General features: G+C 42.2%; 2 protein-coding genes across 2 annotated transcripts in view; one reads left to right on the top strand and one right to left on the bottom strand.

Moving 5' to 3' along the window:
* Positions 1-14,512, bottom strand: part of Oxnad1 (oxidoreductase NAD-binding domain containing 1) — a 39,445-nt gene extending 24,933 nt beyond the window's left edge. The window contains exons 1-4 of the mRNA XM_013022104.1: positions 14,275-14,512; positions 8,578-8,715; positions 4,857-4,983; positions 4,522-4,585 (exon numbers count right to left, since the gene is read on the bottom strand). Of these exons, the coding sequence (XP_012877558.1) occupies positions 4,522-4,585; positions 4,857-4,975 (183 nt within the window). The 5' untranslated portion in view covers positions 4,976-4,983; positions 8,578-8,715; positions 14,275-14,512. The remainder of the gene's footprint in view (positions 1-4,521; positions 4,586-4,856; positions 4,984-8,577; positions 8,716-14,274) is intronic.
* A 215-nt stretch (positions 14,513-14,727) lies between these two features.
* Dph3 (diphthamide biosynthesis 3) lies at positions 14,728-15,764 on the top strand. The gene is made up of 3 exons (XM_013022118.1): positions 14,728-14,940; positions 15,329-15,403; positions 15,686-15,764. The coding sequence occupies exons 1-3, from the start codon at positions 14,833-14,835 to the stop codon at positions 15,749-15,751; spliced, it is 249 nt and encodes an 82-aa protein (XP_012877572.1). The 5' UTR covers positions 14,728-14,832; the 3' UTR covers positions 15,752-15,764.
* Positions 15,765-24,886: the final 9,122 nt, after the last annotated feature.

Here is a 24,886-nt window from a genome sequence, read left to right as displayed (position 1 = left end):
AAAAAAAAAGAAAAATTTAAACATACATAAAATTAGTTAAAATTGCTAAATACACCCATCTTCTCTTATGACTCAAGTTCAACAGTAGATATGAGCTGCTAAAACACATGGCTAACCTTGTTTCATCTGTTATTCCACCAGCAAACCCCAACCCCACTCCAGATTATTCCAAAGCTAGTCACTTCCCCATCCTTCTCCATTTCAGCAAGTATTTGCCACCACCACTGCATCTTTACCTATCAGATTCTTAGCTGTGAGACCTAGAAAGCATGTTGCTTTCTTCTTTCCATGCATGAACCCCAACTCCCACTCTCCATCCTCACCACCAGCACCTCTCCTATGACTATGGTAACAGCTTCCAACTTAAGGCCAAAGCCCAACAAAAGCTCAGTTTATGCCAAACAAACATATCTCACTTAAAATGAAAATATCATTCACTTCCCTGACTAAGCCTTCCATTATCCCCAGAATAAATTCCAACTCCTTATTCAAGAACAACCATGTATACAGCCTGGTCATCTCCTCTCTTACATCAGTCTCCCCTAAATACATCAGCCTTCTTCCTGGCTCAAAACCCTGGCATCCTAGCCTGGCTGCCAGATTTCTAGATACATGGCTAGCTCTTTTCTTTATCCAAGTCTCAGCTCAAGTATTAAGTACAGATTTAAATGGCACTGTTGCCCCAAGCCAGTCTTTCCTCCCATAACCTTGTTTTATTTCCTTCACAGTTCTTTTACATCTGACCTCATCTGGCTTGCCCGCAAGACATATCGCAGTATAACTAAACATTCAGCATAATGCTTTAGTACCAGTACCTAAACTGGGCTAGTATATTCATTGTACCATGTATAATGAATGAGGATTCACTGCACTTGACTGGGTCGCTTTGGAGAAAGAAGGAAAAGAGCTTCACTTCTGTGAGGTCACACTCTGCCACATACTGCATTATAGTGACTGCAACTCTACAGGTCTGCCCCAGGTATAAGCAAGTAGCAGCAGTGCAGGCAACATTCTCATTTTACATAGTTTCTGTCTGTATGAACAACATCCCATCACCTCACCTTTAAGATGGCTATCACTACCACTCCTTTGCACAAAGCAATTCATTCAAGTAAATCTGCTACCAAGCTAGGATTAGTGCATGCACATTCTATCCAAAAGCAAGTATTGTGTGCCTGCAGTATGGTAGCCCCTTCCTCCAAGGAGCCTCCTTTTCTTTGCAGGCTCTCACTCTCTGAAGTGAGTTGTACGCTCCAATGAGCCAGTCTAGCTGCCAGGCCATCAGGCAGTGACCTAATCTCCCTGGAGTTCCTATAACTACCACTAAATAACGGGTGCCCCAGGTATCTCTCTACAGCCTGTTTTGTCACTGGGGACAATATGGTGAAGATTACAACTCCTGAGAAAAAAAGCACATGAAAGACACATCCCTTCCTCACACAGAAGCACAAAATCCCCTCAAAAGGCAGAAAATTGTGCAGTTAAATGTGGACATAGTCTACTCTCCAACTATGCAGCCCATCCCACTCAAACCCATACCTCAGCAAAACCCAGGTCAAGCACACCGTTGAGCACTGAAAGATCAATGCTGAGAACCACAGTGTCTCTGAAGGTCTCTGGCCCAGGAGACCAGCCCTTTGGCTTTACTAACTAACCACTGTGTCATCAGTAATTCTCCACAATGCTCAATTAAACCAAGTGATATCTTTTGTTGTAATAAAAACTGATTTGATTATCAGAGACCTGAGGTGATGGGCTGAGTCCTTCCCTTATTGAACAGGTCCTTTAAACTTCAGTCAAAGCTATGAGTTAGGATTAAAAAAAATTTTTTTAAAGGACAATTTCAAAGTAAAAGCGCTCTTGATGATCACTCTAGGAACGAAAGGCACACACTAGTACTACCTCAGTCACATCAGGATGCAGGATGGTCCTGTCAAAATCTCTGCATCTTAATTCCCCCATCAGTGAAACGAGAATAGGAATGCTATACCTCATTCCCAGCATGGCTATAAGAATCACATACCAATCTATTGTGGAATTAGAAGCTTTGTAAACAGAAAGGCAACAATACACATAAGACACTGTAGGATAAAAGTAACAGTACCAGTGAACCAGAATTAGCTTTTCCAAAATCAATTAAGTGCACAAAATCAGTTTCTATGGACTAGAGCTCCACTAAAAACCTGAGGACTGTGGCTTGTCTAGCACTTTCAATGCCCAGTACATGGTGGCTGGCATATTTCCAAATAAATGAATGCATAGGAATGATCTAATTAGAACCATTCATTGCCAAATGGTCCCACAAAACTGATGGACATAGTGTATCTTGCTCAGTGGACCAATCCTGCTGAGGACAAGTACAAAATGACCCATCCAATAAAATATCACTCTTGCTTGAACAATGCTTACTGCTTTAAAATATATCTACTCTTATCTTCTTGACATTTCTAAGGTTACCCCGACTTATTCTTCAATCCTTTAGGAAAAAAATCAGAACTTGAGCACATTAAATGTCATTCTATTCACAGTCCAGTTTCCTCATCAGCATGACCTCAGACTGCTTATATTTATAGTTCATGAAAAAACACTAAGATCATAAAATGGGCATTCTTAAGTCTTCCAGAGGAGATACAATGCCCGATACTGAAAGGTTGCTTCTTGGTAAGTGATTGTTCCATTCTCTATCCACTTGGGAGGAGACCACAAGGTCTTGAGCCTGGAGAGAATTTTAAGCTGCAGCTTGCTTGACTCTAGGAAAGTCCCTAAGACATATCCTAGACCACATTCATTCCATCTTTTGTACAATGTAGAAGGTATCCTATTGTTAGGCTACCAGCCGGACTTGACCTGAAGAGCAAATGATACATAGGAGCTTTGTACTGGCTAACACTGAGAGGAACTGGTCTAGTTCTGTCCTGGTCCAGCCTGCAGGTCTGTTCAGTAAGGACAAGCTCCTAATCTGTGGATAATAGTGCCCTCTGGAGAGATCTTAATGCCATACACTAAGACAGTGTTCCCAGAAAACATCCAATTCCTCCTATCTCTCAGTGCTCACTCTACTTTGGAGAGTGAAAATTAGAAACCAGAGGAAAAGAAATTAAATTAGGAAATTCTTCCTACAGGAACAGAAATTTAACCCTGTAATTTTCTGATTACTAAGAAGCTAAGATTCTTACCTCTACATGCTGTCAAGTTTACATTAACTTGCTTTGTCCTAAACTTGGATCAAAATAACCCCCTAAAAGTCCCAATATTTTTGTCCTAAATCCTGAGATGACTATCCTAATAGACAGACTGGCAACTGTTACCTCTAGGCCAGATCCGAGTTTCTAGGTAAAAACAAATTTTACTGGGACAACCACACTCATTTGTTTACATACTGTTACATCTGTTTTCACACCAGAATCTAGAAGCTATAAATGAGACATGACCCACAGAGCTGAAAATATTTACTAGCTGGCCCCTTACACAAAATTTGCCAAAACCTGTTATATTTTCCTGCCTCAAAATAATACAGGCAATAGTACAGTACAAGCTTTTAACTTTTCAAGAGGAAATCCTAATAATCCTTACATGGTATTTTTGTATGTTAAGCAAATCAAAGTATTTTCAGATTTATAATCAATGAGGAAAATGTAATTTCCTATACAACTATACACTTTCTCTGATGAGCTAATTTCATAGACTTTTAAAAAAGTCAACTTAAAGCCAAATCAGTTCCAGAGCAATTTTCTGAAAGTAGAATTTGTTTTAAAAGTAGGACTTAAACAATACATCTCCTATTGTCTCCTCCTATTAATCTATTAAGTTAAAATATCAGAACAATACAATTTCTAATCATTTTTATGTATATATAAAAAACATATTTTTAAACGATTAGCTTAAATAGACTAAGCTCATGAATCTAACTATATCTGAATAAGTGTGAAACAAGTCAAAAAAGCAAAGTTAAATATTCAGATTATATCTTTAAGTGAAAATGGCATTACTCACTGAAGTAAGGGTGAGGATCCTTTACTGCCCAGCCCTTGACACCCCTGCAGGTGGCAGGTAAGTTTCTACAATCTGAATATGATGAGAAAAATCTGTGCTTGGGAAGGGCAACAAGAGCTCATCCACCTTTCTCCTCAGATGTTAGTGTTCCCTTCATGAAATAGGAAGTGGTTCTGAGGATGACTAAAGATGAATAAGACATGTCAAAAAAAAAAGGGGGGGGGGGAGGGAAAAAAAAAAAATGTCAGCTCTAAAATATAACCCTAAGCATCATACCTGTAAGGACAATTCTCTTGACTGCTGCTACATTCCCTCACCAAAAATTAATTCATTCACCCATGTTTAAAGAAAAAAGATTCAGTACTTCTCTATCATCTTAAATTGTCTTCTGTTAGAAAATCTCAGAACAAAAAAATAAATTTACTGTCCCTGTCCTTCAAAGGGACCAACCTCAACCAATGTCTCTCCCTTAAGCCAGTGTGCAAACTGTCCAACCACGCAACCCTGCCCGGCCCCAAAGTTACAAACCTCCTGCCGAATGACACTCGCAGTTCTCTCCAAGTGATCAGTTTTCCTTTTGGATTTCATTACGCTTTAATAAAAAGTAAAATTCGGTTAAGTATTACCCTCTAAAAACATAAGATTAGTTTCCCCTGTAATGTCATGGTAATTCAAAGGTATAATATTATGCAAAACAGCCAGGGAAAATTAACACAACTAACTAAAATTTAACAAGCTGTGGTGGTATGCATACTGAAGCCAGTCTATTGCTTTTTTTGAGTGTTTGGCAAGCCTCCCAGAACTATCTGCTGGTCAGATCTCTGAAAATCAACCTAACATGACACTTCGGGCTGATCACTCACCTGGTTTGAGCAAGGTGACGCAAAGTGCTGGATGTCAACTTCCACAAAGCAGACCGAGTACAAATGGCACCAACAGAGCCTCGCAATAACCTGGGAATCAACAGGGCAGCACAGGCCATGGTGCTTCCTGGCAAACATAAAACTGAAATTTAAAATCATTTTCAGAAGAAGTAGAGAAATAAGACCATTTTAGCAATTAGTGAAAAGAGTGTGAATTTCTGTGCTGTTACAAAGCAAGCAGGGCCTGCCTTTACCTGGCAAGATTGCAGGCAGTGTTCAGAGGTGATTGACACACACACAGGACTTAAGTACATAGTGGCCACTATCAAATACAGTCATACATTACTAACAATCAACAGAGATGGATTTAGAGAACTGCTTCATTAGGCAAGCTCATCACTGGGCAAATTCCATCCAGTGTACTTATACAAACCTAGATGGTATAGGTTAATTATTCAACATGGCCTTTTGAGGTGATCAAAAGACACAATAAGCATGTGTGAGGGGCTAGGAAGGTGGCTAGGAAGGTAGAGCGCTTGCCTTGCATGCATGAGGCCCTGGGTTCGATTCCTCAGCACCACATAAGCAGAAAAAAAAAGCCAGAAGTGGTGCTGTGGCTCAAGTGGTAGAACATTAGCCTTGAGCTGAGGGACAGCTCAAGATCTGTCCAGGCCCAGAGCTAAGGCCCACGACCGGACCCAAAAAAAGAAAAAAAAAAAAAAAAAGCATGTGTGGGATGCTGCTGGTATGATATGGAAAACTGCTTTACAGTAGACTATCAGCAAAAGAAGTATGTCCTAAAATAATGAAAAACAGTACAGAATTATTCATCAAGTATTATGTGCCATGTATTATTATGCCCTTTTTTTGGGGGTAGAGATGAGGCATGAACTAAGAGTCTCATGCAAGCAGATTCTATACTACTTGAGCCACAGCCTCAGCCCTTTATGCTTTAATCATTGTTTGAATACAGTCTTATGTTTGTTTACACCTGGGCTGACGTAGATCACAATCTTCCATTCATGCTTCCAGAGCACTGGGATACATACCCCATAACTCCCAATTTTATTGGCTGAGATGGAGTCTTGAGAACTTTTTGCCTGGGCTGGCATGAAACCAAAATCCTCCCTCATTACCCAACTTCCTGAGTAGCTGAGAGTACTGAAATACTGTGTCCACCTGTGCTATACTTTACATGACTAGCAGTACAGGTTTGTTCATATTGGCATCACCATAAACACCAATTATGCTGTTATGGCCAATGTACTAGGCAATAGGAATTTTTCATCTCCATTATAATTTTATGGGACATATATTTGGTCCCTTGTGGACTAAACATCATATGTGACATCTGACATATATTCATGTTCTCTAATGGTTCCCAAAACCTCCAACCAAATTGATATGACAAATTTCACACTATTAACAGAGTAGGATTTTATGTCAAAAGGTAATTGTATTCCACTTTAAGAGTTTCATGTAAGTTGTTAGTATTTGTTAGATAAAATGCATGAGACAAACTTAGTCAGGTTTCCAAACATAAAAAGCTTAAAATTCCCAGACACTAAAAGCTAGTACAGATGGTAATACTAGTCACAACAGCCCAAAGTAATGACTATCAAAAAGGCCACTCAAAGAGTAAACAGGTTATAACCACAAAGTTATACCTACTACCCAATAATGAGAATGAATAAACTGCAATTAGAGGCAATAACTGAATATCACAAATATCACACTGAATAAAAAAAAAGCCAGACTCAAAGGAATATTCATTTTCTTTGATAAACCTTTTTTTTTTCTTTTTCATCTGCACACTGTCCCTGACCTTCTTTGTGCTCAAGGCTAGCTCTCTACTACTTGAGTCACAGTGCCACTTCTGGCTTTTTCTGAGTAGTTTATTGGAAATAAGAGTCTCACAGACTTTCCTGCCTGGGCTGGCTTCAAACTGATGTTAGAAATCCAGTTAGCAGTTATGCTTGAGCGGTGGCTGGTGAAAGCACTAATTTTGGTGCTGAATGCCTATTTTCACTTTGAATAGATTTATCAAGCTGTCCTTTTAGCAGCTAAGTGCTTTTCTGTCTGCATACTTTAACCAAAAGTTAAAAATAAGCTGGGAGTGGGGCTCACACCTGTAATCCCAGCTACTCAGGAGCCATGGAGGATCATGGTTCAAGGCAAAATGTTCTTGAGACCTCTATCCTAATAAAACTTGGGTAATAAGAATGGTAGTGTGTACCTGTCATCAGTTATGCAGGAAGGTTAAATAGGAAGACAGCAGTTCAAGGCTGCCCTGGGCATAAACAGGAGCCCTATTTGAAAAATAACTAACACAAAAGGACTGAGGGAATGACGTAAGTAGTAGAGCATCTGCCTGGCAAGCATAAGGACCTCAGTTCAATTCTCAATATGGCTGGAAAAAAGAGGCGAGGCTTTGTTAAAATAAAATACACACAGAAAGGTCCCCTGACACTTCACTTCTTAAAATTATTGGACTATCTGAAAAGCACTGGTTAGAAGTCAACAATAATTTTGGCTTCTCCTATGTTATGCTAACTTTAAGTACTTCTTTGCCTAAAACAGCCACATAAGCTTTATTGTCATATCTGCCTTTTCCAAGATAGGAAAGGTCACTAATATAAGTGACCTTGAGAACAAGTAAAAATGACAGCCCTACTACCCTGAACGTCCCTGATCTCATCTGATCTCTGATCTTGAGAATAAGTAAACATGTATATGAGCATTTTTTTCCTGAGCACTTTGGAATTTACTATATAAACTGTAATAAATTTTAACGTTAGGAAAATAGACAAGACAATGAAGTGTTTATTAATTTTATTAAGCCCCTGGGCATCATCCCTTAGTCTTTTTGCTCAAAGCTGGTGCTCTACCACCTGGGCAACAGCTCAAAGTCTGGCTTTTTGGTGGTTAACTACAGATGAGAGTATCACATGCTTTCTTGCAGGACTAGTGTTGAACTACAATCTTCAGATTTCATCCCCAAGTAGCTAGGATTACTAGCATGAGCCACCAGCTTCCAGCTTCATGACATTTTTTTCTTCTTTGGTGCCAGTCCTGGAGCCTGACCACAGGGCCTGGGTACTGTCTCAGCTTTTCTGCTCAAAGCTAGTGCTCTACCCCTTGAGCCACAGCTCCACTTCTGGCTTTTTTGGTAGTTAGTAGGAGACAACAGTCTCACAAACTTTCTTTCTGGGGCTAACTTCAAACCACAATCCTCAGATCAGCCTCCTGACTAGCTAGGATTATAGGCATGAGCCACCAGCACATGGATCATGAATTTAATTTTTCACTTAACAAATAGTCACTAAGAACCAGTATGAATAGGCGCTAGCCTACATTCTGGTGATACAAGCATGAAGAAAACAGACACTCTCTAAGACTATCAGTTCTAGCAGGCAATGAGAGAAAATGAAAAAAAAAAAAAGATAGTGGCAACGTAAATTAGGCAAAATGCATTCCATCAAAACCAAGTTCAATGAAGCTCACTCCTTTATAACTAGTCTCTCCAGCAAAAGGTCTTTCTTCTTGTCAGAGTATGAGGCAGCACTGTGAATAATCATGCTACTGGCTATTTTCTCTCTAGTAAATAAAAAAAGCATATGGCCTCTTTCACCTCAGAGAGAACTAGTTTTTCTTTTGTGAATATACTTAACAAAAATAAAGGTAAGTTAGTATCACTGAAAGAAAAAAAGGTAAAGCTTACCTTACAAGTCATTAAGTGTAAGGCTAAGGAGCAGGCAGAAAATATGTAGGTATTATGCTAGTATTATGCTGAGACCTCTGGATATATTCCACTTAGGAAATGAAGCATTTTTCATATACTGAAAGTCTCATAAAGTTCCTGCAATGTTAGAGATAATAGGTTAGGAACAATGTTTTTGGAAGTTGGAAAAGTCTTCCTAGGTTTAAGCTGCAGATGAAAAGACTGATTACAATTAGCAGTCCTCATCACAAGTACTCTCTTAATTACCTGGTTCCCATCATTCTTTTTATTTTTTTCAGGCAGGCAAGCATTTATTAGAGAATTTCTTTGGGTATTTAAAATTCTTTCCATTTATAAAACATTGATTAGAAACACTACTTTTTTTTCTATCGTGGTCTATAACATTTATGAGTTCTATGAGCTTTGACAATACAGTTATTTCTTCCACATCAGGTGATACGTACATTTCTTTCGTTTTGCATAGTATCAGCTGTTCCCACTTTCCCACTTGTTCCCTCCCTCCCATTGCTGCCATTGAGTTGCTTAGTTCATTTTGGTCAATGTCCAGTGCAGCTGATGGGTCCCACTGTTGTATGTTTTTCCCTGATTCCCTCTAGTTCTGTGTCCTCCTCCTGGTTTCCCTCCCGTGTACACATATATACCATATATGTCATCAGCAGCATGGTGTTATTTAGTGGTGATTCGACCTGATGAGTGGAAGTTTCTTAAGTCTTGTTAACTTTGTCATATCACCTTATGTTTTGAATTTAAAATTCACTTATCAGGGAGACCATGTGCCATTTGTCTCTTTGCTCTTGGCTTACCTCACTCAACATGAGTTCTTCTAGTTCCCTCCATTTCCCTGCAAATGCCATTATTTTGTCCTTTCTAATGGCTGCATAATATTCCATTATGTATAGATACCACAATTTTTGGATCCATTCATCTGTGGTGGGGCATCTGGGTTGTTTCCATATCCTGGCTATTGTGAACAGTGCTGCAATAAACATGGAGGTGCATGTGTCCTTGTATCCTGGTTCTGTTGTTCAGGATAGATGCCTAGAAGTGGTATGACTGGGTCGTAAGGGAGGTCAATATTTAGCTTTTTGAGGACCCTCCAGACTGCTTTCCAAAGTGGTTGTATAAATGTACATTCCCACCAGCAGTGTAATAGGGTTCCTCTTTCTCTGCATCCCCTCCAGCATTTGTCGCTGACTGACTTGAGGATGTGGGCCGTTCTGACTGGGGTAAAGTGGTATCTCAGGGTTGTCTTTATTTGCATTTCCTTCACAACCAGGGATAGGGATTTCCTCATGTGTTTCTTTGCCATTTTTATCTCTACTTCTGAGAAGTCTCTCTTTAGTTCCCTTGCCCATTTAGTAATTGGTTTGTTAGGTTTGGGAGGGATTAGTTTCTTGAGTTCTCTGTATATGCTAGATACTAACCCCTTGTCTTATATATTGCTGCTAAATATTTTTTCCCAGTTAGTTGGTTGTCTTTCTAGCTTGGTTGCTATGACTTTAGCTGTGCAGAAACCTTTTGTTTCAAGGTAGTCCTATTTGTCGAGTCTCTCTCCAATTTGTTGTGACCCTGGGACTCTGTTCAGGAAGTTCCTGCCTATGCCTATAAGTTCAAGTGTCTCTCCTACTCTGTCCTGCAGGGGTTTCAGAGATTCAGGTTTGAGCTTAAAGTCTTTAATCCATTTTGAGTTGATGTTAGTACATGGTGATAAGCTGGGGTCCACTTTTAGTTTTCTGCATGTGGCTGCCCAGTTTTCCCAGCACCAGTAGTTGAAGAGACTGTGTTTCTTCCACTGTATGTCTTTGGTTCCTTTGTTAAATATCAGCTGACTGTAGGGGTGTGGTTTTATTTCTGGATCTTCTATTCTGTTCTATTGGTCTTTGGGTCTGTTTTTGTGCCCGTACCAGGCTGTCTTTGAGGTTCCCATCATTCTTAGGCCTGATGTTGCCATTCCTGGTTTCACTATTTCTCTTCCTGCTTCCCTTGTCCATCTTCCTTAGCTCATCTTAACTCCCACTACTCAGGATGTCCATCCTTCCATAGCATTTGCATCCTGCCCTCTGGTGGCCATCCCTGAGACCTGCCACCAAGGTTGTGTTTAGTTTCTGCCCATTCTGACCTCATATTCATTGAAGAAAGCAATATCATACATAGCCAAAGGCCAGAGTAACATGGCTATATGACATGTAAGGCCAAATCTAACTGTTAAAATTAAACACAGAAATACTGTGCTGATTAATACTTCAATAATTACTTCTAAAATAGTCTTAGTGATAGGGTATTTGGGTGGCTGTTGTGTACTTCTACTTTGCAACCCAACTGAAAAACAAAAGACATCTTCACATTAAAAGCCATTCTCACCAGCCACTAGTGGCTCATGCCTTTAATACTAGCTACTCAGGAGGCTGAGATCTAAAGATGGTGGCTTGAAGCCAGCCACAGCAGTAAAGTCCATGAGACTCTTATCTCCACTCAACTACCAAAAAAGCTGTGGCTCAAATGATAGAGCACTAGTCTTAAGCACGGAAAGCTCAGGGACAAAGCCCAGGCCCTTAGTTCAAGCTCCAGGAGCTGTACCAAAAAATAAAATCAAACAACAAAACAAAAAACACCCTTCTCTTTCAAACACTGAGTCCTTGTTCTGTAACAGTAATCATGACCAAGAGTGCCACCTACTGACAAATAAAGCACATGCTTACAAAACTGAAGTGCCAATTAGAATTAGGTTTGTTTTCTGTTTTAGTGAGTGTATATGGACATGCGCGCACGTGCACCGGGTTTGGGGCTTGAACTCAGGGCCTGGGTGCAATCCCTGAGCTTTCTGTGCCCAAAGATAGTGCTCTACTACTTGAGCCACAGCTTCATTTCTGGCTTTTGGCTGGATAACTGGAGATAAGAGTCTCAAGGCGGCTGGCTTTGAACCATGATCCTCAGATCTCAGCCTCCTGAGTACCTAGGATTACAGGTATGAGCCACTAGCACCTGGTAGTTTTTTCTTTTAAAAAAGAAGGAGGAGGAGGAGGAGGAAAAGGAGGAGAAGGAGGAAGAAAAGGAGGAGGAAGATGAGGAGAAAGAGGAGGAGGAGAAAGAAGAGGAGGAGGAAGAGGAAAAAAGGACAGGAGGAAGGAAGGAAGGAAAGGAAGGGAAGGAAGGAAGGAAGGAAGGAAGGAAGGAAGGAAGGAAGGAAGGAAGGAAGGAAGGAAGGAAGGAGGGCTAAGAATGTGGCTTAGTGGAAGAGTGCTTGCCTAGCATGCAAGAAGCCCTGAGTTCGATTCCTCAGTACCACATAAACAGAAAAGGCTGGAAGTGGCACAGTAGCTCAAGTGGCAGAGTGCTAGCCTTGAGCAAAAGAAGCCCAAGGACAGTGTGCAGGCTCTGAGTTCAAGCCCCAGGACCGGAAAAAAAAAAGAACTATCCACTTTTGTATGACCAAGGTTTATTCTTTTCAGTGAAAATATTTAATCAGCCAAAGCGGATCAACATATACTAAATAATCTCTAAAGCCATAGAAATATTCCATCACTGTTGTCTCACAAGCTCTATCTTACCAAAACTCAATTTCTAAAAAAAAATTATAATTCTAAATAAAACTAAGTAGCAAAACAAATTGATGCAAGCAACAAATTTAAGATTAATTACACTGATTTAAGCTCCACAAGTAGAGTTCCCACAACAATTCCAGGGTGCCAGGTATTATTTGAGGTCTTGGAGATACATTCCCTTGCCAGTGAGAGAGAGATGATGACAATTGACTATATTTCAGAATTAGAACTCTACAACTTGCTGATAGAAGGGGTGTCAGAAAAACAAAAACCCAAAATGCCTCACTAGAGGCACTTGAATACAAGAATGCCCTGAAAGATTGTACATGTACAGAGAAATCATGGTACCTTTCAGTTTCAATTCCTAAATGTTACTTTCTAAGAGAGATACAGCTTTACTGGTATGCAGAGTGTCTGGTCCAGAAACAGCAGTACTGAACTAAGTAAGGTGTGACTCTTTCTTGATTTTTGCTGTTACATCTCAGATAAATCATCTTTTACCATTTCCACAATACCCACTTACCTCACTGGATTGCTGAGAGGATTAAATAAAACAATGTCTGTAGAAGTACCCAGCAAGCAAGAGTGTAATTTCCTAGTACATGTACCTCCTCCTCCTTGCCAAATAACCTACATCACATACTTCGCTATGGTTTTATTTTCTTCACCACCACACAAGTCAAACTTGGGAGAACTATTAGAGGAACTGCATGTACCTAGACAAGGGGGATGGGCAAGAAGACAAAATGGAAACATGAGAGTCTAATAGACCCCATACCCAGACAGAAAAGGCCATGAGACTCTTATCTCGAATTAACCACCAGAGAACTGGAAGTGGCACTGTGGCTCAAAGTGGTAAAGTGCTAGCCTTGAGCAAAAGAGCTCAGGGACAGTGCCCAGGCCCCAAGTTCAAGCCCCATGACTTACAAAACAAAGATTGACTAGACACGGTAGCTCACTTGTGAAATCCCAGATACCTGTTGGGATATGGGGAGGCGACAAGAGAATCAAAATTTGAGGACAGCTGGGGCAAAAAGTTACCAACACCACCATCTTTATCAGTATGCAAAGTGATGCTTCACACCTGTGATACCCAGCTATCTAGGAGGCCATAGTTGTAGTCTGAGGCTGGCTCCAGGCAAAAACACAAGACGAGATACAAAAACTTACTAAAGCAGCAAAGCACTAATGGGTCACACCCCCGTAATCCTAAGCACTTGGGAGAACTGCAATTCGAGGTCAGCCAAATGAAAAAGTTCTTGGGCATGGTGGCCTATCCTGTCATCCCAGATAAAACAAGAAACATACCCCATTGTAAGCCCCCCTGGGCAAAAGGTGAGAGCCTATCTCAAAAATAACTAGGGCAAAAAGTCTGGGGGCATGGCTCTAGTGGTAAAGCACCTGCCTAGCAAGTGTGAAGCCTTGAGTTCAAACCCCAGTATCACCGCCACCCCTCCAGCAAAAAAAAAAAAAATTTGCTGAAGCCCAAAGGGCTGGAGTATGACTTAAGTGGTAGAGGCCCTAACGATGGTTAAGAAGGGGAAAAGCCCAAAGAAGTGAGTCTCTGATTCCCAGAGATCAACTGTAATCAAGTCAGATCTGAACCAAGACTGTTTCCCAGGGTTTTATCATTTACGTGGCATTGCTTCTCTACTGAGAATGAGTGACTGCCTAGAAACAGCGACACCCTTGGTACCTAACCCTACTTTCTAGCCAAACCACTTTGTATCTGCAGTAAGAGGCCTCGCGCAGCTAACATTGCCTATGACTCCCTTCCTCCCATGAGAAACTTAGGTTCGGATAGGTAAGCTGGTTGTGGTGGACTTTTGGAGACCGTCAGGCACTTCATTTTTCCCAGATATGTGATGTCGGTCAAGATGCCACTCTCTGCAACTCGGTGTCAAAGACGGAAACTTAAATCCCCAGGGTCCGCCACAGACTTGTACTTGAGGCTTACGGGTAACGTAACAAATGTCCAAGGATAAAAAGTTACTGCCTACCACCGTGGCGAACAACGCCACGTGCCCGACCACCTGAAGGACTAGGCCTCGCGCCCTCGTTCTGGCCTTGGTCCTCTCAGCAGCACGGTTTAGGGAACCGGAGTGTGTCTGGGGTAACCTTGGCGCGGAGGTACCTGCAGCCGGCAACCGCGTCCTCAGCTCGAGGCGAAGCTCCTCCGGCACAGGGAAGGCTGCAGAGGCAGCAGCACGGTCGTTCCGGTCGCCGCCCGCCACCGGCAAAAGCGGCGCCCTCGCGCTCTGAGGCCGGCGGACGCGGGCTCAGGGCTCGCTAAGGTCAGCTGCCTGGCGCAGCCATCAGGCCGCCCGAGACACCACGGGTAGGGACGCCGGCCAAATTCCGTCACCGCGCAAGGAAGCCTCGGCGGTCCCGATGTGATGACGTAGGCAGCTGTCGCAAACCTCCCGTGCTATTGGTCACTGCCGTCCAATGGAAGGAGCGGTGCCATCTTTCCAAGGTCTCCGGCCCCTCTCTACCGTGACCGTACCGCGGTCACCCATTTGGCAGCGAGGCTGGCGTCGCGTCATCGCCTGTGCGCCGGAAGCGGTAGTTCCAGGGTGTGGGCGTGGCGAAGATGCCGGGTCCGGGCCGGCGCCCACCGCAGTAGACCTACCGGGACGGTGCTGCGCAGACCGACGGACGGAGCGTCTGCTCCCAGTCAACCCTGGTGACCATGGCGGTGTTTCACGACGAGGTGGAGATCGAAGACTTCCAGTATGACGAGGACTCGGAAACCTTTTTCTACCCCTGCCCGTGTGGCGATAACTTCTCCATCACCAAAGTAACTTTGGGGTCCCACCCGGCAGCTCCCCGGAACACGCGGGGTTTCGCCGCGCTGTTGTTATCCCTGGCCCTGCCGCCGTCCTCGCGGCTCTGAGGCGCTCCTGTCAGTTTTCCTGATGCTGACTCCCCGCAAAGGAAAGCAGTGGGTTCTTCTTTCTGACCTTCTGTATGTTTGTCCTGCCTCCAAGCTGCTTCCTGGGATGTCTCTTAGGAGAAGGGGCGTCGCCCAATGTTTCTAGTGTTTCCCCCACTAACACTTAGAGAGGAAAACAAACGGGCAAGATCCTTTGGGCTCCCACCTATCCGTGGAAGAGGCAGGCCACCACCGAGGGATGGGAGAGGTGAAGGGAAGGTGATACTGACCACGTGGTTTGATTTCATTATAGGAAGATTTGGAGAATGGGGAAGAAGTGGCAACGTGTCCCAGCTGTTCTCTTATTATAAAAGTAATTTATGACAAAGTAAGTGGTACATTGAAAAGCGGGAGGGGGGAGGAAAGGGGGAATTTGGGTTATTACTGATTGCTCTAGAGAAGATGGGCATGTTTTAAGACACTTAAGTAATGAATTTAGGAATAAAATTCACTTCCAACTCTGGAGCTAATATTAACTGTTTCAACAAGAATGAAGTGACATAGGAGTTGAAAAATAACAGATGGAACGATTCTGTAACAAAATGAAAATAATGTTAATGCTTTTGTGGCAAAGAAACTGAGTGTAATGTCTTTTCTCATTCGGTCTTAGGATCAGTTTATGTGTGGAGAAACAATCCCAGCTCCTTCAGCCAACAAAGAATTAGTTAAATGCTGAAGAAACCTTCAGAGTCCAAGTCCTAAAGAGTTGGCGTTGAGCCAGGATGGAACTATCAAGTGCAAAGTTACTGGCTTCTTTACGGGGACATCTGTTTTATGGCTTGTCGTGAATGTAGATCTTTTAAGAACTGCCAGGTTCATCTTCAACTAGAAAAGTGAGCTGCTCATGACATGTCAGACTTGGATTTCATGCTTAGAGCTTTGAAGTATAAGTTGGAAATATACTTGATCCATTTGGATTTCAAAAAAAAAAATCAGTGCTTCCTCTCAGTTTTATCACTTTTGCATTTTCATCCTAATTCATTAATTATAACAGCATTATCTACCTCAGTCATTAGAGCTCCAAAGTTAAAAGGAAGTTATATTTTTTTATTTAACTATTAAGATTATTAAAATTAGCCCTTTCTCTGACAGTTGACGTCAGCTCTGTCATTCTAAGAAAATCCTATGTTAATCAGGGCTGCTGCTCCATTTCCATTGCCAAGCCAGTCTCCTAACATTTAATGCATATAGTTCAAGTGTCCTGTTAAAGAGAAAATGTAGGCCCAATTTCTCCATAGTGGCAAGTTAGTGATGAAAGTAGAAAGATCTAAGGTGAAATGATCAGAGAAATGGAGTCTGTAATACTCCGTGTTCCTTGAAAGTCAGGACAAGATAAAAAGGAAAACTGCCAAAGGAGAGAAATAGATCAGAGGAGTGAAACATGACTACTTAGTAAATTAAATGCTTGAATGATTTTTCCAGATCAGAAGAAATACTTCTGAATCTCTATTTATTTGATTTTTTTTTTGAAGCCCAGGTCTATGTAGCTGAGTCTGGTCTCAAATTTGTCATCCTCCTGCCTCAGCCTGGGATTTCAGACATGGATCATCACCATGCCTCGCTCTTTGTACATTGATAAGAATGATGAAATAGTCTTTCAGTAGAGGTTAATGGCAGGTCTTTGCAGCTGGTGGCAGTGCATGCCAAATCTCATGGCCTTATGTTGTTATCACTAAAAGATCAAGCATCTACAACAGAGAATAACTTTGACAGTGGGAGAGAGCTCTAAGTAAATGTGCCCATGAGGACATATCCAGCATGCTCCATAGCATGCAACCAAAGCAGATGTGCATAGCTGCCAAGAAATGCTACCTGCAGAAAGAAATATATGAAGCTAGGCTCTCAATCTTCCTTGGCTGCAGTGCTGAAATTAGGAAAAAGTCAAAATCATTTACATGGAAAACTGAAAGCTCCCTTTATAAACAACTTTGATTTGTGAAAATTCACTAATCTGGCAGGTTGTTTTGGGGAATGGCTCCTACTATTAGAAAATAGTTTGCTAGAATGTGGGTGTTCATTTTCCTGATTTTGATAAATGTGTTTTACTGACTTGTTGGAGGTTTAAATTAAAACATACAAGTGGACTTTTTGGTCGTTTGCGTTTTTTTTTTCTTTTTGCAGGGAGTGGTCTCTTTATTTGTTTAGATTTTTTTTTGTTTGGGGGTTTGTTTGGGGTTTCTTTGAGACAGGGTCTCATGGTGTAGCCCAAAGTAGCCTGGAACCCATGGTATAGCCAAGTCTGGCCTCAACTCTCACCTTTATGCATTAAATGCTGGAATTATGGGCAGGTACTACCATACTTTGTTGTAAGTAGGTTATCTTGGCAGCAGATCAATTGCATGCAACTTGAGGCTAAGACCTTCTAAGTTAAAATTTGTGTGCCAGAAGTGCTTAGAACATTATATGGCATATTCTCTTTTTGTGTGTGTGAAAATACTGTACAGAGGGGTTACAATTACATGGGCAAGGATATGGCATATTCTTGATGTGATGAGATATCTCCTTACTGGTTGAGACATTGATGCCCCAGAAATAATACACAAGTCTTTTCCAATGTGTCAATCAAGAATTCTTACATTATCAACCACTGCAGACTTAAGTCAATTTCTTTTTTCTTTTTTTTTTTCTTTCTTTTTTTTGGCCAGTCCTGGAGCTTGAACTCAGGCCTGAACACTGTCCTTGAGCCTCTCTGTGCTCGAGTCTAGCACTCTTCCACTGAGCCACAGGGCCACTTCCAGCTTTTTCTGCTTATGTGGTACTGAGGAATCGAACCCAGAGCTTCATGTATGCTAGGCAAACACTCTACTGCTAAGCCACATTCCCAGTCTCACTTATTGTTGATTAAGTGTATTGCAGGGTGATTTAAAGGTACAGGTCAGGCTGGAACTGGTCCCATGTTCCTCTCCTTGGCCTGTGGACTATTGGGTCAAAAGTACAGTGCCCATTCACACCACACATGCAAACTTCAAATCTGCTTGCATCATGGCTGCCAACATTCCATTGACCAAAACAAGTCATATAGCCAAGCCCGAAGTCTAGAAGCAAGGAAATAAAATGATCTTATGGAGGTGATGGATTGAAGGAAATGAAGGAATTTTATTTGTATGTGTGCTGGTACTGGGCTTGAGCTCAGGGCCTGGGCGCTGTCCCTCAGCTTTTTTAGGCTGGCATTCTACCACGTTAGTCACAGCTCCACTTCCAGCTTTTTGGTGGTTTATTGGAGATAGTCTCATGGACTTTTCTGCCTACACTGGCTTTGAATCACGATTATCAGATCTCAGCCCAGTGAGTAGCTAGGATTACAGGTGTGAGCCACCGGTGCCCATCAGGGAAGGACTATTTTTGAAAAGAAATGCCATCTACCATAATTATTGTTCATCAGACTTGGTATTTCAACCCAAGCTTTTAACTCCAAATACTATTTTCTTCTGTGGCAGTTATACTTGAATAACTTTTGAAGTGAAAAAAAAAAACAGAAAAACACCACAAATGATGGCCGTGTAAAACATTTTAAGAACCTAGTCAATTTCATCTCCTTGGCCACATGCCAGGCAACAGTCCCATTAATTAATTTTGTGTTACTTATATTTTGAGGTGAGTGACACTAAAACTCAAACCATTTCAATGGAACTCTGTCAACAACAGGTTAAGGAGGACTGCTTACCTACTCTGTTTCCTGGCTGCTGGCACTTTAAGATGAATTACTTTGAGTGTTTTTGCTGCAACTAATGCCCCCGTATTTTTCAGAGGGGCTCAACCATTTGTTATGTAGACTTTTTCAAATCAGGAGAGCATCTCCCACTTCAAATCTGATACAAAAGTATAGACATAGCTAACATCTCGAACTTAGACCTTGAACAAAATCTGCTGCACATAGCTTATAAATTCCTAGCAGATTCTGGCCTATTACTGACTAGCCCATCTGGCTTGGCCCAAGCATCTTCCACACCATGCTGAGTTCAGAGGTGAGGCGAAAGAGGGAAATTAGTGAAATTATGAAGCAGAACTTTGTGTTTGGAAAAAAAAAGATTTGTTAATAGTTCCTCACTCTAAATTGGATAAATGTGCATTCATTCAACAAATATGCTCCAAGTATTTTTTTTGTTTATGAAAGCTAAGCCTATTAATCACATATGGGAGAATTTTTTCAAATAAAAATATGTTACAGAAACGAAGAAAATGATGGAAATAGTTATCATCATTCAGTTGCTCAAATGCATATATGAGTTGTCCTTAAATGACTGGAAGCTTCATTCTCTATGTCAACAAGGAATTACTATGTGGACATAAGAGGCAAAAGGAGGGCCTGACCTTGAGCAGATGGTTCCTGTTCTTGCTTGCTCACGTGTTCCTGCCCCATCTGTGGACTCTGTGGTTGGTGCCCTGAGCTAAGAGGCCAAAAACATAGTGGTCACCTCTCTTGGCATTTCTCTCACCTGTAATCCATGAGTGAGGATGTTGAAGAAACAATATCTAAGGCCTCCTATGTGACTTTGAGCAGGCACATGACCTGGTAAAGGATCAGCCCCTTAGAGCTTCTTCTAGAAGGAATAGGGGAGGTGGAGGGAGTGAAGTGAATAGCAATGCTTGCCATGGCCTGTAGGAGGAGCCAAAGCCTCACTAGACTCCAACCCAGACCAGCAAACAGCCATGTGCAGTCACCAGCAATCACAAACTTTCCCAAGCAGAGGCCTGTTTAATGTCAGTGTCTGAGGCAGCTGAGAATTTACCAGAACTTCACCCTGAGTAGTTATGGGCCTCAGTGACATCTCAAAATGTACTGAATGGGCTTTTGTGCTCTGGGTTCCCATTGTCCAACAAGGCAATTTTGTCCAACTTATGGCTTTTTAAATATGAAGTTGGCTAAAATTAAAAGAACAAGGCATTCCTTCAACAGACAATACCATCAGATTTCACACATGCATCATGGCTTGTAGTTGTCAGTGGATGGCTCCAGGAAAGAGCATCTCTGTCACCATAGGAAGTTTTTTATTTTTTTATTTTTATTTTTTTGTTGGTTGTGGGGCTTGAACTCTGGGTCTGGGCGCTGTCCCTGAGCTCTTCAGCTCAAGGTGAGCACTACCACTTAAGCCACAGCATCACTTCCGGTTTCCCAATGGTTAATTGGAGATAAGAGTCTCATGGACTTTCCTGCCCCGGCTGGCTTTGAACCATGATCCTCAGTTCTCAGCCTCCTGAGTAGCTAGGATTACAGGTATGAGCCATCAGCACCCAGCAAATTACAGGAAGTTTTTATCAGCAGGTCTGTTCTGAAACAGTCTATGGTACTCACAAGCTGCAGAAATATGTAATGCCTCTCCTAAGATTTTATATTGCCTTTTTCCTTTCTTAAAGTCTGCATGTAATATACATACACATATATGTACATATGTACAAACATATATACATGGTGTTTGGGCCTAGGGCCTCGCAGGCACCCTGCACATGAGGTATATTTCTAACTCTTTTTACGTTAGTGATTTTCAGCTAGTATCTTGTTTTTACCCAGGGCAACTAGGACCACAATCCTTCCACCTCCCCCCAGCATAGCTTGGATTACAGGTGTGTACCACCATACCTAGTCTGACATTGCCTTTCTTTGGTTGCATTAGAATGTCCTGACAATGTATTCTAAGAGGGTGAAAGACCTAGGTTCCAGTCTCAGCTCTTCCACCTAAAGCTTAATAGTCTTACTCAGCATTTGCTCTGTAGCAATCAAGTAAAAATGGTAAACCCATTTCTCAGAGTTGTGAAAATCAAATGGGATAAAAACTAAAATTTTTTTTGATTAACTATGTACAAACCCCAACAAGTGACATATAACAAGAAAGATGAAGTAGTCATCACAGTTATGTTAAGAGGTTACTTAAAAGAAACATCAGGGTAAAATGCTAAAAAAAAAAATCCTTTGAGAAAGGAGGCATGTCTTAGGGGGTCTTAGCATGTCAGTTTGTGCCTATATACTGCATCTTGGTCAGTGTCACCCCTTTTATAATTCTCTCCCATCTCCCTACTTTCTGATTTTTGTTTTACTTCATACTTAGGGCCTTCTGGCTCTTGGAACTAGAAATTAACTCAGGAAACACTGGAAATACACAGAAAATAATCCTGAGGCCCAGCCATCTGTCACTCAAAGAGCTGTTTTCATTGTTCTTTCTGCTTTACTGAATAAATTTCTAGGACTGGGAATGTAGTTCAGTGGTGGCGTGCTTGCCTAGCATGCATGAAGCCCTGGATTCGATTCCTCAGTGTCATATAAACAAAAGGCCAGAAGTGGAGCTGTGGCTTAAGTGGTGGGGAGCTAGCCCTGTGCAAAAAGAAGCTCAGGACAGTGCCCAGACCCTGAGTTCAAGCCGTATCTATCATATTCTCTCTAGACTCTAGCAGTTTGTGTCACCATCTTTGCATGTAGATCTGTTCATGCTTACCCAGCCACAGAGATCTCTCTCCTCTGTGGTCGCTCTCATGCTCAGGCTCTCTCTCTCTCTCTCTCTCTCTCTCTCTCTCTCTTTCTCTCTCTCTCTCCCTCTCCCTCTCTCTCTCTCCCCTGTTGATACAAAGGAGTCTTTTCATTGGCAGGATAGTTTCCTTTATCCTCCGAAGGGAACCAGAAGGAGGAGGCACATCACCTCCTATTGAGCGGTCCAGGTCTTCCAACCAGGAGTCAAGAATCCCCAAACAAGAATTTGGTCAAAGCCAAAAATAACAAAAAAAAGATGTGTCCTAGTGAATATCCCTTGAAATATTAATAAGTTTGTTACATTGTGGGACATCTCACAACTGCTTTACACATATGTGCATTTGTGGCTAGCTTTCACAATTTACCATTACTGTTTTGTATCTTGTTTCCTGCCAATATTCCTGATGTCCCACTATATTGCTGATGATTACAGAATGTGAGGACATAAATGTTGACAAACAGGAAATGGACTGATACAAACTAAACAGCCCATGATAGATTTTGTTGTTTATTTTATTTAATGTAATTCTGGAAGTAGTATATCTGGATTATTGAAAAATAGCAAAATACAATCAAGCAAGAGAAGAAAATGAACAGAAGCTTCCATAATCTCAGCTTCCCTGAGAGCTCAGTTAATACCTGACAACACCTTGGTATGTGACCCTTCCATCTTTCTCCCTCTCTCCACACACATCACATGTCACACACATTTTACATGTATATGCCTTTTCCGTATAACTGTAAAATTCTTGCCAGTGGCTCATGCCTGTAATCCTAGCTACTTACGAGACTCACTGGGAAGATCGAGGTTCAAGGCCATCCAGGCAGAAAAAATTCAAGAGGCTCTCAATGAAAAGCTGGACAAGATGGCATCTATTTGTTATCTAAGCTAAGACAGGAAGCCTAAACATGTGTATCATGCCCTAGTATGCACCTAGGCAGAAACAAGACTCAATCTCAAAAATAACCACCAAAAGTCAGGGCTGAGGGTGTGGCTCAGAAGCAAGTAGTAAGGACCAAAGTTCAAACCCCAGTATTGTCCCCTCCCCACAAAAAGTAATATTCTATACATGTATGTTTCTAACTTAATTTGCTACATTCATATAAATACTTGAATTATTGTACTTCTCCTAGCTATTCCCTTGTTATTGTAAATTGGATTATCCAAATATTTTGTAATTATAAACAGAAACGATGGACAGAAATGGATTTGAATGAAAAATCAGAAGAAGGAAAAATAAAGCATTGTGAAATCCTGAAAGATTGGGTCTTTGGGCCACAGCAGCTGTTTCCTGGCTTAGGCCCACTTGCCTTTGCCAACTATGATCTCCTTCTCTGCCCTACGCACTCCAGGCCCAGCATGAACAGGACACAGGTCCAGGATCCTGGCACATCCTTGATCTTCTGGCCTCCTTCCCTCTGCCCGAGTCCTTCCTCTGGGGCTCCACCCCATGCGCATTGAAGTATATCTTCCATACTTCAGTCCAAGGGGAGGTGACGAGGAAGGCATTGAGCCAGGTTTGGAGGGAATTGCAGGGCACTAAGGAGGTCAGTTTTTGTCCTCTGGGGACAGTGGAGAACCACTGAGGAATGACAGCAATATTAAGAGCCAAGACTCATTCCTTTCTTCTCCTCCTCTATTATGTCCATTCAGTCATCCAATATCTACTAACCATATATGATTTAGACATCTGGATTAGCCACTGGAACATAGCCACAATGTATCCTGTGGCTCTCAGAAACTCTTATGTTATTGAGACACACATCAGCTTCCTTCCTGTGGGCCTCCTGAGCTGCTCCAGACCACATTTCTCTCCATGTGTAAGAAGCCAGTGGTGTGATTTGTCCCTGAAGCCCAGCCACTCTATTGCACTCTCATGGTCTGGTTGTACTTCAATGTCATGAGAAGCTTCAGTGTTGTTCTACAAAATTCCCCTTTCTCTCTGTCTTAACTATCATCTGAACTTCTTGATGTTAAGCTGCAGGGCCCACCCCTACAGTGGCCAGATGCCCTCTGGCAGGACTCCCAGGAGCACCTGGGTGGCTGGCCCCTGCTTCAGCTCCATAGCTCTGAGGCATGCTCTGGGCATCCCCAAGTCAGCCTGGGGAGTCAGTGAATCAGGCAAACCAGTGTGTTCTGGTTTGAGTCAATGAAACTAGAGCCTGAGAAGTCTTGGGGGTAAGTGGCTTCCGTGGGAGGGGAACTTGGGGAGCAGGAAGGTGAGAGCAGGAGGAGAGACAGAACAGAAAGAACAGACAACAGGAGTGTTATTGAAGTGGCTGTTTGGTTATGCTGAACCATCCTGGAAAGAATTCAGAATACAGCAAAAATTACCCGAAAAGGGAAGGAGGGAAGGGAAAGAGGGGAGGGAGGGAAGGAAAGGCAAGGGAATCGGCCCACAGTCTCCAGTGGGCTCAGGGACTGAGGTTTGCCCTAGGCATGGTAACTTAGCCCCATTACCTCAGGCTGATGGCTTCCTTGCTGTTATTGAGATCTGAATTATTCCCTAAAGGAACTGCTGCTGAAGGCCCCTGAGCAGCTGTGTGCAGAGGAAAGCCGTGGGAAGTGACTGGACCATCTGACTTCATCGATGCATTCATCCATTGATAGTTTCGTAATTGATGGGTTATTGGGAGCCAGTGGATTTTTTTGTCAGTGGTGAGGGCTGAAACTCTGGGCCTGGGCACTGTCAGCTCTTCAGCTCAAGGCTAGCGCTCTACCACTTGAACCACAGCACCACTTCTGGCTTTTTTTCTGCTTATGTGGTGCTGAGGAATCAAACCCAGGGCCTCATGCATGCGAGGCAAGCGCTCTACCACTGAGCCAACTTCCCAGCCCAAGCCAGTGGATTTTTAGGACTGTAAAACCTGGTTGAAGGGAGTGGATCATTGAGGGTGTGTCCTTGGAAGCTATGTTGACTCTGGACCCTTGCTCTCTCATCTTCTTCCTGCTTTTTCTCCTCCTTGGCTGCACCAGGTAGGCATCTCTGCTTTGCCATATTCTTCCACTAGACCTCACCACAAGCCCAGTAACCATGGAGCCAGCCGACCATGGATTGTGGATCACTGAAATCATGAGCCAAAATACCTCCTTCCTCATTTAAGTGGCTCTTCATGGGTAATTAATCACAGTAACAACAACAACAACAAAAAGCATAGTCAAGCTGGATTCTGGTGGCTGATGCCTGTAATCCTAGCTACTCAGGAGGCTTAAGATCTAAGGATTGTGGTTTCCATCCTGGAAAGGAAAGTCTTTGAGGATCTATCTCCAATTAACCAGGAAAAAAAAGCTGAAAGTGGAGCTTTGGCTCAAATAGTAGAGCATTAAACCTTGAGCAAAATAAAAAATAA

This window comes from Dipodomys ordii, unplaced genomic scaffold (assembly GCF_000151885.1).
Source record: "Dipodomys ordii isolate 6190 unplaced genomic scaffold, Dord_2.0 Scaffold60, whole genome shotgun sequence".
In the NCBI taxonomy this organism is placed as follows: Eukaryota; Metazoa; Chordata; class Mammalia; order Rodentia; family Heteromyidae; genus Dipodomys; species Dipodomys ordii.
The sequence above is the reverse complement of the archived record's forward strand: the minus strand, read 5'-3'. Positions and strand labels throughout refer to the sequence as shown.